The sequence below is a fragment of the Vigna angularis genome, chromosome 1 (assembly GCF_016808095.1).
Source record: "Vigna angularis cultivar LongXiaoDou No.4 chromosome 1, ASM1680809v1, whole genome shotgun sequence".
Classification (NCBI taxonomy): Eukaryota; Viridiplantae; Streptophyta; class Magnoliopsida; order Fabales; family Fabaceae; genus Vigna; species Vigna angularis.
Window position 1 is genome coordinate 27012255 of NC_068970.1, and position 15535 is coordinate 27027789.

The following is a 15535-nucleotide window of genomic DNA, read 5'->3' on the forward strand; positions in this document are numbered from 1 at the left end:
TCCTTATCCTTGAACCTACATTTTCCCATCCATTTTCAATTAGTTGATTTGTATATTTTACACCAATAAATATTATTTTACAGACAGTGGCTAGTACGTAGCATATAGGTCAGAGAGAACCACTATTTTAAGTTTTTGAAAGTTTACTTTTCCTTTTTCGCGAAATGTAGCTTAATTACTCAAGGATATAAAGATCATACCCTTACACATATTGACACGTGATTTAACTTTTCTAACCTTTTCTTCAATACTAAAAAAATGTGTGATCGTGTTACTAATATTTGGTAAAATAGCATGTAATACTAAAAAATACCATTAAAATGTCTTTTTTTTTTTACAAATTTTTCTTATTTTATCTTTCAAATATTTGTTAATTCTTTTAATTTTTTTTATCCCAGACATGATTTTATTATTTTATTTTCATCATCTATTCAAAGTACTGGAATTCGTTACTTTTCCTTTTCTTATTTAAAATCAACTTTTTTATTTTAAATATTTACTAAATTAGATATTTACAATGACAAAAAATGACTATTATTATTATTATTATTTAAATTTCAATGTTGCTTTTGATTAGTTTGAGCCAATTTTCACGATTAAGGAAAGATTTACTTGATTTTGTCGAGATGTCTATGAGGTTGAATATAAGGTTTTCAAGAACCAAGTTTTTGTCTAATGTGGAAACTTTGAATTTAAAAAAAATAAAAAAACCACTTATAAAATACTCTCTAATATATACTTAAATAAGGAAGAAAGGAAGGATCTGTATTAAAATAATAGTAAAGAAGAATTATAAGTATTAAAGTTGATTTTGACACTATTTCTAATTTATTTTAAATATCTTATATCTAATTAAAAATGTTATTTACTTTATTTTAAACGAATGAAAGTATTATAGGATATTATATAAGAGTAATGATAATGTCGTATAAGATTAATATTAAATATATGGTAAGAAAAATAATATAACAACTAAAAGTAAAATAAATATAATTAGAATAGTTCATTTAGAAATAAAATGTTATAAGAATTTAAAATTTAAAATTAATTAAAAAATAATATTAAAGAAATCTGCAAAATACATTTCATCAATAAAATATATATTGTATAAAAATATATCGTATAAGCATATTTAATTCTATCTTCTTTTACTAAACACATAACTTATTAAGTTAGCCTTAACAGATTTTACTACCATTAGTTTTTCACCTATTTTTTTCTTTTACTATTGTGGTAAAATAGATCAAGTAAGGCGACATTGGTGGAAAATGTTACATAGAGAATAAATAATAGGAATAATCCCTTAACTACCTTAAAGGATAAATCAATTATTGCCAGCATTTTACATAGAATGACAAACTTAATCGTGCATGGATTATGGCTTCTTTTTGCTGCTGAATTTTTGAATCAAGATTGGCGTGCAATGACGAGGTTTAATCATTAGGATAAGAAGGTGAATACCTCCAACTGAATAGATCCTCCTCATCTATGTACGACATGTTCCATAATTGAATGCATGTAGTCACCCTGTAACTTGCCCCTGTTTATGAACCTCCGGCCCCACTTTAAAGAAAATGCTGTAAATCTAAGAACTAAAACATAAAAAAATGGTACAACTAGTTGCAATGTCCTTTGTTTAGAATAGTTGCAAAGCTAAAGCAAAATTTTTCCCTTCTCTATCATACATATTTTCGTAAATAAGAGTTCTAAGTTACAAATCAAAATTGTGGTGGAGTTGAAAAGATCACATCTAGTTTCACTTAAATATTCTGATACTGGATTAGAAAGAGCAGCTCAGCTCAAATAGAATAACAAGTTGCACAACCTTGTACCCATCCCCCCTCTCTCTCCACAACCTATACAAAGTCTCACTGTCGGCTAAATAAATTACTGAGATGCACAAGATAGGAACTGCGCTTCCAACTATGTTTGCAGCAATGCACTGAACATGAAACAACTAGCAACAGATTTTCTCATCCTCCAATCAGTCAAAAATCAAGACAAATCAGTCAGGCTCTAGTCACCATCCAAGCAGTTTAAGATCAAAGCAATCAATCAGTCACTCAATACTTGCTGCCTGTATGCAAGTAACAAAAGAATGAATGAAGAAATTTGGTATCTTCAGCCCATGCCCCAGTTCCTCCTGCTCCGACAGTCATTGGAGGGTTGCACATGTAATTATTGTGACAATTAAATAATCAATCAGTATGGAATGACATATGGAAGAGCAAAAACATCTGCTGACTCTATGCGCAGAGCTTCGGCCCATACCTGTGGTGTATCCCCAACCTCTGAAGATTGCACCACAGATTTTCTTTCGGGTGAAACATTGCTGTCAAATAGCCATTCTTGATCATCAAAATCAGACCAATGATCCACCTTAGGTACGGAATATACCTGGCTTAGGTACTTGGAGTCTGGATGGGATGGCTTTGCAGAAGCTTCAGTTACAAAGTCAACTGGCACAATATCAGTGCGAGTCTTGTTTGAAGAAGCTGAAAATGACTGAGTTTCAAAAATCTCATTTTTCATGCCTTCTTTGTTTTCTACCTTAACACCGGTGGCCACTTGTGGTCTATCCGAAGTATTTGGTACGGAAATTTGCCAGGGTTCCAATGGCCTTCCATTTTTAGTGAATGGTTGAGAGGAAGACAATTTTGGAAACTTATTGGGCAAACTGTCATTAACTGTAAGAAATTTAAAAAAAAAATGTATATATAACATGTGAGTCAACCGAAAAATATTATGTACAATCTTAAACACAACAGGATCACTGGGTAGAAATGCGAATAAGACTAATCATAAGTAACACTCACCACGTGGAACTCCATTTGACTCCATGTCTTTTCGCTTTTTGAGATTTTCCCCACCAACAGGATCATCATGGCTGTTTCTAGAAAGCTGTGAGAAACAATTTGAATCTTTAAGTCCAATTTTGTTGCTTTCTTTTAATTTATTTTGCTCTGTTGTTTTAAGTTCACTAGACTCCTTGTCTTTCTCCTCATTTTTCTTCTCTTTATCCCTATCTTTGTTTTTCCCATGCCCTTTCTTCTCCTTCTCTTTATCTTTCCTTTTATCTCTTCTTTTATCATCTTTTTTTTTCTTAACCTTTTCCTTTCCTTCATCTTTCTTTTCCTTAATCTTTTCCTCTTCTGTCTTTTCTCTAGCTTCATCTTTCTTTTCCTTAACCTTTTCCTTACCTTCAACTGTTGCTTCCAAATTCTTTTCAAAATACTTCCCGAGAAGTTTGGGTATTCCATCAACTCTAGGATGAGCGTTTCCAGCATAATTCTGAGCTGGTGAATTTCCAATAGGTCGGACCTCAGCTTGTACTCCTCTTCCATCAATCTTCTTAACATCAAGGCCTTTATCCTTGGGTTTTTCACTACCATCAAGCCTGGTCCCACCTCCTTTGGCCACCAACCTATCAGTTGCCTCATTTTTTCCATGGTTTGCATTAGTAAAGTTATCAACCGATTGATTGGTAGCTCCTCCGTCATCATTCCTAATCCTCCGGTCCAACTCCAGCAGGAACTTTGATTCCAGGTTTGCAGCCAGAGCATTTTTTTCTGTTGCCTTCTCCCCATTGTTACCAGAATACTGTTTGGTGAGTCTGTTCTCAAACAAGATACCCTTCTTATCATCGTGCTTATTTTCCTCTTGATGGATATTACCAGCATTGACACCCTCAGATTGTCTTGGAAAACCTTTGTCATCTGTAGAACTGATTTTACTTTTATCTCTATCTTTGTTCTTATCCTTATTCTTATCTTTCTTTTTCTCTCTACGTTTTTCCTTTTTGTCCCTCTTTTCCTTATGCTTTCCATCTCTTCCTTCTTTCTCTCTCCTCTCCTTACTTTCCCTCTTCTCTTTGTCCTTCTTATCTTTCTTATGTTTTCTCTCTTTCTGCTTCTCCTGCAAGTAATATGGTGAGAAGAGATATTAAAACAATAATTAAATAAAGAAATGACAACAATGGCTTCACAACATTTTCAAAACCTTTGCATGCAAGAGCAGAGAAAGGAGAATATATCAAAAGCAAAACATGCAAAAGAAAATAAACGGTTCTTGCCTGTTGACAAGCATATAAATCCTAGGAAGAAACCATGACAATAACAACAAGATCAATGTCCATAAAATACACAATGTCTATCAACTAAATGTTCAAGATTTTAGGAGATCATTGTGATGCCTTCCTTATTAAGAAGTTTCAATGATTAGATTCCTTAAACCCCCATCAGAAGCACTTTCATTCTTAGATGCAAATGCTGATCCTTCTAATATATATTTTATTTCTCTTTTGGCTTTCGGCACATATTACAAGATATGTTATGACACTTTTAACGGATGTCTTGTAATCCATGCCTTGTATTAAAATAAAAAAAACAGATAAGTGCAGCTGACAGGTCTTATTATAATGGTAGATAAGAAACTCTGGCAAATAAATATATACATGTCTAGTTATATCCCATAGATGAACCACCAGAAAACTTAAATGCTATCAAGGATAACTGCTTGTTCATCCTCTAAGTCTCGAGAAGCAACCTATATTCAAAGTCTAACAAATGAGAACAAAGTCTATGCATAATCACAGGACTTTGTGGGTCCCACATCTTATTTAATAAATCTCTTTTTCATTTTCTACTCTTGAGCAAATATCAACCAATAGAAGAGAGTGTTACACAAACTATTAGAGAACATGTTCCTAATTCTTCTCATAAATTTGCCTAGGATTCTTTATTTTCTAAATTAGAATTTATCCAACAGTTTTATTATAATTGGTTATAAATGCCTTTTAGTTGTCTTATGCTACCTAGACCTTTTGAAGCACTATAGTATTGAGACATCGATTTCCTCATAGAACATATGAAATTCTAATCAAGAGCATGGCAGTAAGTATTACACAATATACAATTCGTATCGCATGATATGATACAGCACAACCCCCATGATGCCAATTGTTGGAAAACTTGTTTGTTCTCCCGAATTGGTGTTGCATTGTTCATATTGCACTTGGAATAGCTTGAATCACGATTCTAACAAGAATCGCAGCCTAAATCAATTGTGAAACCTAAGTCTTTTCACTCCAAAAATGGAAGGGGTTGCATGGCTCAGTGTGAAAAAAATCCAAATCTACTTCCTTTTATTGCATGAACTGAGTGGGTAGAGATGCATACCAATTCATGCTTTTCCTTACTCCAATTACCATGAATGATTTCTTTAGCAACAACAAAGGGCCTCTAATCAAAATGGGAACAAAGCCTAGTAGGTTTGATCTATGTAAAGCAAGAAAAACTTGTAATTCTCTAAATATTTGAAGCGTTTAGGAAAATGTTTGTACAAATAATGACACCTAAACCAGAATTCTATATCAAAATCCATAAATGTCCCCAAGATGTACAGAGATACCAGCTTGAAAAACTGTGCACAATATCTTACCTGGATTTTCCTCACCTTTCTTTCACGATAGGTTTAGCAGTAAAGTATATAGTAGGAGAAATAAACTGCAGGAGGTAGTTACAACCTCTGGTGGTTGTAACAGGTTCTAAACAGGACTATTATATATAGTCGAGGGGTATGCTGTTGGAAGGGGTCTTTTGTTAAGGAAAAGAGAGTTTAGGAGAGTTGGGTCCCCTCGGAAGACCTGGGTTATTGTACATTGTTGATTGTAAGGTTCTTACCATATTGGTAGAACTGTATTATTCCTAATAAAGCATATATAAGAACTGGTCTTGTATCTTCTGTAAACTAATTGGTTTAACAATTGGTATTCAGAGCTTCCTTCTTGACCCTGTGATAACTGTGTGATGGCATATGGTTAACACCAGAATAGAGTTCAAATTCGAAATTTTGGAACGCATTCGGTAGAACTGTATTATTCCTAATAAAGCAAATATAAGAACTGGTCTTGTATCTTCTGTAAACTAATTGGTTAATTGGTATTTAGAACTTCCTTCTTGACCTTGTGGTAGCTGTGTGACCGCGTATGGTTAACACCAGAATGGAGTCCAAATTAGAAATTTTGGAACGCATGATTCAAGATAGATGGGATAGGCTAAAAGTGGAAAATGAGCAAATGGAACATTTTCAAAGAATGGAGAATTTGATTAGTGTATTATCGGGAGTGGTGGAAAATATCGTCTGCAATTCAATAGCTAGGTCTAATAATAATGACTTTTCGCCCAAAAGACAGTTGAAAAAGATCAAGATGGGAAAGCAAATGATGGTTCAAGGTGGTGCAAATTAGATATTCCAATCTGTGCAGGGGAAGATGCTTTTGGCTGGACTAATAGATTGGACAGATATTTCCATTTGCAATAAGTATCTGACGTGGAAAGAATGCAAGCAATGATGGCGACTTTGGATGGAAAAGCTTTAAACTGGTTCCAATGGTGGGAATCTTGCAATCTATATCCCACATGAGAATCTTTCAGGATAGTAGTGGTGCAACGTTTCCAGCCATATAAAGTAGACAGGAAATGTAGAAGATTATGATGAATAACTTGAGCAATATGCAGGATTGTTAAAAGGAATGGATCAATATTATGTCATTGGGATATTCTTGAATGGGTTAAAGGAAGAGAGCAACGCTGAAGTCAAGCTGTATAAACCCTCAAATTTGGCTGACCTGATGATGACAGCCCAAATGGTTGAAGATAAAATTAAAGTTTTATCCAAAGGAAAGGGTTCAGTAAAGAATAAGGTTGTGACAACATCCAAATTCAATTGGATGACTAGGAGTTTTGCAAGAGGGAAATTCTCAAATGGCTTCTACGAAAAAAGGAAAAGATGTACGAAGAATAAACAATTCAGTGGGGGAGAAACCAAGGTTCACAGCGAAATCGAGGATCAACCTTTAGATGGTTGACTGATGAAGAAATGTAGGACAAAATCAAGAAAGGGTTATGTTTTAGATGTAACAGAAGAAGAGGCAGACATATATTGAGATTAAGGTGGAAGATGGGAAAACAATGGAGCTATCTATGTTTACCTTGGCTGGTATGACCACCAAGAAATCATGGAAGGTTTGGGGATGCATTAGTGAGGAACAAGTTATTGTGATGATAGACTGCAGGGCTTCCATTAATTTTCTCTCCAAAGATTTGTTGGAAAGATGTGGGCTGACATATGTAGACACTCCTAAGTATATGGAAGAGGTGGGGGATGGAAGGAAATTGAAATTTCAAGGGAAATGCTCAGATTTGGTGTTGGAGATTCAAGGCTTGAAGATTCGTGAAGAATTCTTCATCTTTGAAATTGGAAGAGCTTATGTGGTTTTGGGGTTAGAGTGGTTGGTGAGTTTGGGTGAGGTGAAGGCAGATTTTAGCAAATCACGACTTACTATTGGTGGAAATGGAAATCAAGTCAAAGTGGTCAGTGATCCTACCTTGTCTAGCACTGCCACTTCCTTCAAGAAGTTGATTACCAACTAGCAACAAAGTGATAAGGGCTACTTGGTGGAAATACTTAACGGAGATACAATAGGAGGGACGGGACAGCTGGAGTACTGCTCTGAGTGGATCAATTGTTAAATTCTTACAAGGAGTTTTTCTAAGTTTAGAAGGGCTACCTCCAAAAGGGTAGCAAGATCATGCCATTCACATGTTAGAAGGGGCTTCAATTCCTAATCTGAGGCCTTACAAATACTCCCACCAACAAAAGAATGAAAATAAGAAACTGATCAGTTAAAGGCTGGAATTATTTGTCCGAATCCTGGTGAGGAAGGATGGATGGTGGAGGTTTTGCATGGATTATAGGGCTCTCAACAAATTGACTATCCCATATAAATTTCCAATTCCAATGATTGAGGAGCTATTAGACGAGTTAGCTGGAGCAACCATATTTTCTAAACTGGACCTTAAATTTGGTTACCATTAGATTAGAAAGAAGGAAGGGCACATTGAGAAAACGGCTTTTCAAACTCACAAAGGGCACTATGAGTTCCTTGTCATGCCTTTTGGGCTGACAAGTGCTCTTGCGACATTCCAATCTCTCATGAATGAGGTTCTTAGGCCTTTTCTTAGAAGATTTGTGCTGGTGGTTTTGGATTACATATTGATATACAGACCTTCCCTATATGAGTATCTTTAGCATTTGTCATAAGTTTTAAAATTGCTGAATGATCATCAATTGAAGGTCAACAAAAAGAAGTGTAGCTTTGGCCAAAGTAACATTGAGTACTTGGGGCATGTGATTTCAGGTGCAGGGGTGTCTGCTGACCCTAAGAAGGTAGAAGCAATGCAGAATTGCAGCTAGTGAATTAGAAGTCTTACTCAGATGGCAACCAATTCCAGAAAAGTTGCTAGATACATGCAAAAATGCAGCTAGTGAATTGGAAGTCTTACTCAGATGGCAACAAGTTCCTGGGATGGAGAATAGCTGGAAATCTGCAGATGCTATCAACACAGAATTTCCAGACTTTCACCTTGAGGACAAGATGAATCTTCAAGGGCGGGGTATCGATAGGTTTAGTGGTAAAGTATATACTAGGAGAAATAAACAATAGAAGATAGTTATACCACTGGTGGTTCTAATAGGTTCTAAACAGGACTATTATATATAGTTGACGGGTATGTTGTTGGAGGGGAGTCTTTTGTTGTTTTGAAGGAAAAGGGAGTTTAGGAGAGTTGGTCCTCTCAGAAGACCTGGGTTATTGTCCATTGTTAATTTAAGGTTCTTCCCATAGTGGTAGAACTGTATTGTTCCTAATAAAGAAAATACAAGAACTGGTCTTGTATCTTCTGTAAGCTAGTTGGTCTATCATTTCACAACCTTCGTCTACGTCAGGGAGGTCATTTGAGGTTTCAATAACAAATGGAAGGATTTATGAAAATAATTCTCAGTTAATTTGCAGTAACTAAAGAAAAGTATTATTCTAAATTTAACTTGTCTACAGCACAAATAATCTAAAGTCAATATTCATTCAAGGAATATAAATCCCTATTCAGTATCTAAAATTATTTTAAAGATTATTTTAAAAGAAAAACAACCTAAAACAGTTTTCTAGAGGTACACCAAATCGAAAACTTGTGTACAGATGGAACTCCACCTAAACTATAAGTTGCAATATCCAATTCAAATTATGTAGTTCAAGTCAGTTCCTATCATGAAATAACTTAAACCGTTAGGAGCAACAGTAACTGATCCTGTTGTTCCCAGGGTAGGTATTACAGATTGACATGCCAGTTGTAACTACCACACAATAACGAAGACTTAGAAGCAAATGATACTGATCCCTGTAGCTACTTTAAGTGTAGCTATGACAGTTGAAACTAAAAGTCAGGTGCAACTGTGAAAACCTGGAAATACAGGAAAAAATAACAATATATAGAATCATACCTATCGTACAATACCTTATAAGATTAATCATACCTAAAACAACTATCAATCAAAAGTACAAGGTAAACAGTCTTGATCCAGAAAAGTAAGTTCCCTGCATAAGTTACTCCCTCAAATTAATCATCCAATGCAATAAATCTAGCTGATCTACAAAGCTTCAGCTTCCATACTCAAACATCATCCTGAAAAAATTGTTGTTCTTTACTCTTTCCTCTTTCACCTCAATTTTCAAATCCCTGCTTATGGGAAAGCTCAACTACCTATGAGAGACGCTACTACCAACTAAATCCAATAAAAAGTAGAAACAAAGGGTCTCAGAAAGAAACAAATAAAAAGAGAATTAAGGCCACTAGCCATCATCTCACCAGATAACATTGGGTAGGTGGAAGTCCAGTCCAGCAAGGAAAACAAAGGCATGAGGGAAAGGGAACAGAAGTTAAAACATGGACCAAAGATGCAGAGTCATTGCCCATAGCAAGGCCCAGAGTCACTGCAGAACTCACGGGATGCCAATTTTCTCAGAAGAAAAGCATGGCATACAAGGGGAAGGGGGCTCACATACACAATCATGGGCACCCACTGTTTTTCTAGAGCAACACTTCATGAAACTAGCAATGAAAAAAGAGTACAGAAGAAGAAACTTGCAAGTACTAGCTTCTTCACTGAAAATAACTACAATCCTGAATGCTAATATATAAACAAGATGAATAATCAATCATCTCATGATATGGTCAAAACATACACCATACCAATCAAAAAGGAAAACTAGACTAACAATTTTGCAAGTCAACAACTAACAAGAAGAATGATATGTTAACATTTAAAATAAGGGAGAAAATTGATCAGGATCAGTGTCAGTCAAATTGAGAATTCAAAGCAGATAATTGACAAAAACATTAACCACCATTCCTTTCTAACATAAAAATCAAGCTGAAGTTACTGTCATCCATAACAAGTACGATGATTTCACAAGAAAATCATAGTTTTTCCTAAATTTAAATATTTTTTAATGTAATCAAGACAAACAAAGCATGAACTCAAGGGTCACATAAATTGATGTAACTAAAAGAATATATGCAAGAACAATATACCACTCCAATCTTGATCACATCATTGTAGCAACCTCTTGGCTTCACCACAAAGTAAATTTGGCCACTTTTAGATGTTTGAGGAAAAAAATGTAGCGCAATTTCACCAATATTATGTGATTACAAAACAAAATTTTCGGTTATAGACTTATGACAGATAATCTGTCACCATTCAATAAAGGGTTCATGAATGATTATTAGATCAACTAAAATCACACGGAACAAAAAAAGGACAATAAAAGGTCTGAAAATATAATATTTTCAAGGTCATTGATCAAGGATATTCAAAGATGTTGGTTTCAAAAAATCAGCAAGTATTACAAAGTACATTAGAGGAATCTTCAAAAGACAAATATATATGAAGAATCTCTACCAATACTATTTCTTCTGCTTCAATACCTAAAGGGTCAAATAACAGCAATGTTTTATACAACAAATCAAGCAAAACAAATCCAAAGCCTCAATATTCCTAGCCTCAAACAAAAGCTTTACGACTTAGAATAAACAAATATATAAAATTGTCAAGGATATGAATTAGAAGAATGACAACAATATGAATTGGGTGAAGTCTGTCACTTTATCTGAGATGGACCTTTCCTCTTCAAGCAAAGCATATGCAATTTAATTAATGAATGTTAAATTATATTTACCTTTTTTAACAAATCCACTCCATCTGTTCTAGCCTTCTTTATATATCCTGGTGGAGGAAATGGAAAACAGCGCGACATTGCATAAAAGCCTAATGTAAAATTCTACGTGTGAGACTGTTAGAATCCAGTAACACTGTTCCAGGAAGGGAACAAACCAGCAACTATGCCCATGCACCATGTCACCACATTCATTTCAAGTTTTAAAATTCCTCCATGAACCTTCAACAAAACATTCACTTAAAGCCACCAAACCAGCTAAATATTTGCTTCAATTGCTTGAAACCAAACAAATGGTCTGAAATTCAATACTCTACTCTTGTGAGCCACCATACCACCAAAGACAACAGAAAACACCAAAAATGAAGAACAAATGACTTTGTACTTGATCACTCATTCACAATTACTAATAATAGACAATGCTCAAAAAAAACATTGTTAACATCTTTAATAGTCTGTTCCAAAATACAAATGTTTCTCAAAGAGTCCCCAAATGCAAATGCTGAACTGTGCAATATGAACTCCCAAGGAGATGAAAGTCCCTGTCCATTTCAAGCAACCCGTGAAGTCCAGTTGTCTTTCAATCACGTCTCAATGAAAACCCTAATCACTCGAGAAGTTTAGAGCCTCAGTTACGATCCAATGAAACCCTAAAAAATATACCCACATGCCCGAGAAACTACTTCACCCAATAAAACCTAATCCAAATCCCAAAAACTTGTATTGATTTGAAAACAAAATCAGAGGAATGAGAGGAAATACAGAGAATCAAACACTTTGAAATGATGGGTATGGATCAAGAAGGAAGAAACTCCGATTCGAAGTGTTAACAGCCAAAAAAACTGAAATTGATAAAGGAGAGTCTAAGTGAAAAACTTGTTAGATTCTGGGTTCTCCTTGTTTACCAAAGGGTTCTTTCCTTCTTGTTCTCTGATTTATGGGTTGTATTTGTTTGTGTTTCTGTGCTCGAGTTGGATTCTATGTTTCTGTGCTTTAGTTGTATTCCATATTTATTCCTTATTCACGGCTAGTGATATTGGTTATTTGTTTTATTTTTTATTCTTTTAATACTAGTCATAAGACTCAAATAATCATATTTTTATAATAAAAATTTTAGTTATAATTTAAAAAGTTATACTCTAGATATATGTTTTTTTTACTCTACAACGTTGTAGTAATTTTTAATCTTTATTATTAATTCAATATTAAGAAAATATATTAATTAAGATAATAAATATTTTTTAAATCAAGATAATTACATTATTTTAAGAAAACAATGAAATTAAATAATAATTACATATAATTCATTTTAATAAGTTTGAACAATAATTTCGATATTAAACATATATATGTTTTTACTTCTTTTACTATAATAAAAATTCATTTAATTATAAAATACTTTTTAGTTATTAAAATAGAAAATATTAATAAAGTGTAAAATAACTTTTATAAAAATAATTATAAAAATAAATAAATTTTATTATGGAAATTGTTTTTTATTATAAATAATTATTTGAATTAAAAATAGTTAGCCGAATAAAATTATATAAAAAATTATTTAAAAAATAATTGCATTTTATAATTATAGATAAAAGAAATTATTAGTTAAAAAATATTTAATAAATTGTACAGTGTATATTAGTTTTAAATTGTGTATTTTTGAACTGTGCAAGAAAAATGAAAAGTACAATAGTACTGATTACTTTCTTATATTACTTATAACTCTCTAACCTTATAGTGAATAATTCTAACATGGAAATATATTTTTGGTGCTTATTATTTTTTTTTGTAAACAACATTATCATTTGTTACATATTGAAAAATAAACCATATTGCTATAATATAATATTATAATATTAAAAAGTAATCTAAAAAAATAAATTATAAGGGTATAAGTTAATTGTAAAATATTTATGTTAAATTAAATTATAATTTATTCAATTTTTGCAAAATTTTATTTCATATATTTGATTCTTTTTTCAATTTGTATCTAGTATTTTTTTTTTTCTATTTTTCTTTGTGTTTTTGTTATCCTTAATTATATTGTTCAAGAAAAAAAATTATAATAATTATATAGAGATGAAACTCAATTTGTGTCACTGTATAGTCGTGCATATATAATTAATGTGTTTTTTTGTGAACATTTATGTAATGTTTTTGTGATGATAAATTACTTTCTTTGGGTAAAATGTAAGAAATTTTTTAACATGAAAATAAGTTCTGAAGTTAAATAATTATAATATTTTAGAAGTTAAATATTAAATATTTATTGTATTTATGTTAAAATTTTATTAATAATATATTAATTTGAAATTGTTTTCTAATATTATTATAAGATTTCAATTTTAACATAGTGTTATAAAATTTTGATAAAACAAAACATATTTATTACAAACATATAGATATAATATTAATGTAATTATCTAAAAGGAAATAACCATAATAATAAATATATCTAAAACAACTAAACATAACCATTAGAAAATCAAGAAGAAACTATCTAGCATCATGGTCCTCTGCTAAAGATGTTACAACACCTATTTCTTCTGCTTATACCAATAAAGTAATCATCTCAAAAGAACAAAATAGCACACAAAAGACAACAAGGTAAGATAGAGTTCAAAAGAAAACATCATCAGATTATTTAATCATATCAAATACTAGATCACCATTTATAAAGTACTAAAAACTCACAAAAGCATACATACACTTGATTCTAGACTTAATTATCTGGATACATGCTTTGACATTAGGTCTCACTATAGGTATACACTCGTAGTAGTATTTATACTCTCAAAAGTCATAAACACAAGGATTGTCACCCTACTATTCACGTGGTTAATTAATCTTTCATGTCTAAGACCAATAGTCCACGATACCTCCTGTCATTTGTCTCCTTCGCTCCATTAATCTTTTAAAAAATTGAATGGCTGGTAGTATATCATGATACCTCTTTTTTGAGCTCTCATATGTCAAACATACACTAACATCACCAAGACATAGAATTTCTCCTTGAAATTCTTAAGATTTTGAGTCAGTGGTTGTGCTTAAAGTGTGAAGTTAGTTGAAAAGGGGGGCATAATATTTTATGGTTTTGAGTTGTTTGAAATAGGCCAATGAAGGACAAACGTGAAAAATCCCAATTGTGGAAGAGTTTATAGATGTGTTCCGGAGAAGGTGTTAGGACTACCACCTTGAAAAGAGGTAGAGATCACTATTAATTTAGTGCGTTGAGCAAGACCAATGTCAATAGCTCCTTATAGAATGGTTCTTATCAAGTTTGTGAAGTTGAAGAAGCAAGTAGAGGAATTGTTAGAGAGGTAGTGGTTTAGACTCAATGTGTCACCGTGAGAAATTGATGAAAACCCATTTTAGTTTTAGCAAATATGGTGCTGATGATGAAAAAAAATCATGGAAGATTCTCACTATAATTTACGATATCCAAGAGGTTATCTAGATGTAAAGGTGCACTTTCAAGGATTCTAGAGAAGAAGAAAGGTGCATTTAAATGAAACTAAAAGAAAAAACACAATGGAAGTGAAAAGTCAAATGAAAATAGCACTAAACAAAAAGAGAAGAAAGATGGAACATAAGATGGAAGACTAGAAGGGGGATGAGGTTGTAATGTTGGCACGCCACTTGAGGGGGCACAAGGCTTACCATACTTAATATAAGAGGTTGATGGTGTCACTTGAGCTCTAGGCTCAAGATGAGACTAATAAAAAGCTTACACTATTAAGAGAGCAGTCACAAAGGTGGTCAAATATGATGTATAACACTTAAAATATTCAATCGTTTTACAAGTGTAGCAGAGCCTTTTTTTATAAGTGATGGAAGGGATCTCTTTGTAAAAACATAAAATAGGGGAAATAAGCAAATAAATAAGAAAGATTCTAGAAAATGGGTCATTTAAAAAAAGAGACACCTTGGGTAGGGCGTGACCTAGCTTACCCTCCAAGGATCTCATGAGGCACCTTTGACCTTCTAGAATGAAGGTCAACTCCAAGTTCCTCCATGCTTCCAAAAAGGCACTCAAGGTATCTATGGGCTCAAGCCCAAGCCTCTCCTCCACTACAAGTAGTGTTATCCTTCTCCAAGATGATCCTAGTTTATCCTACAAAATAAACAACCAAACAAAAGACAAGTTAACTCAAGTCAAGTTAACAAGGTCAACTAAACTCAAGTCAACAAAAGAAAGTCAATATAAAAACTAAACCCAATAAAAGAAAAAAGGTGAAGAAACTTCCCTTCTAATCATGTTCATCTTCCTTAAGCATGTGCCTCCATCCTTAGTAGGGGTTAGCGGCTCATCATCCTTCCCTTCTTGGAGAGAATTTGACCACAAATTTTTAAAGCCCTTCTAGATTGATTTTAACTTCATTTGAGGAAGTAATTTCTCTTTCCTCCTATGAGGTCTTTCCCAACCTTTACTCTAGAAGCAACCCCTAGCTTTAAGAAAAC

General features: G+C 33.1%; 1 protein-coding gene across 2 annotated transcripts; it reads right to left on the reverse strand.

The window, feature by feature from the left end:
* Positions 1-1654: 1654 nt before the first annotated feature.
* On the reverse strand, positions 1655-12071 carry LOC108327889 (uncharacterized). Of its 2 annotated transcripts, none has more exons than XM_052871518.1 (3): positions 11078-12071; positions 2817-3915; positions 1655-2687 (listed from the first exon to the last, which is right to left on the reverse strand). In XM_052871518.1, the coding sequence occupies exons 1-3, from the start codon at positions 11153-11155 to the stop codon at positions 2203-2205; spliced, it is 1662 nt and encodes a 553-aa protein (XP_052727478.1). In that variant the 5' UTR covers positions 11156-12071; the 3' UTR covers positions 1655-2202. The 2 variants fall into 2 exon arrangements, with proteins under 2 accessions (XP_052727478.1, XP_052727477.1); XM_052871517.1 differs by lacking the exon at positions 11078-12071 and adding an exon at positions 9705-10423.
* Between the last annotated feature and the right edge of the window lie 3464 nt (positions 12072-15535).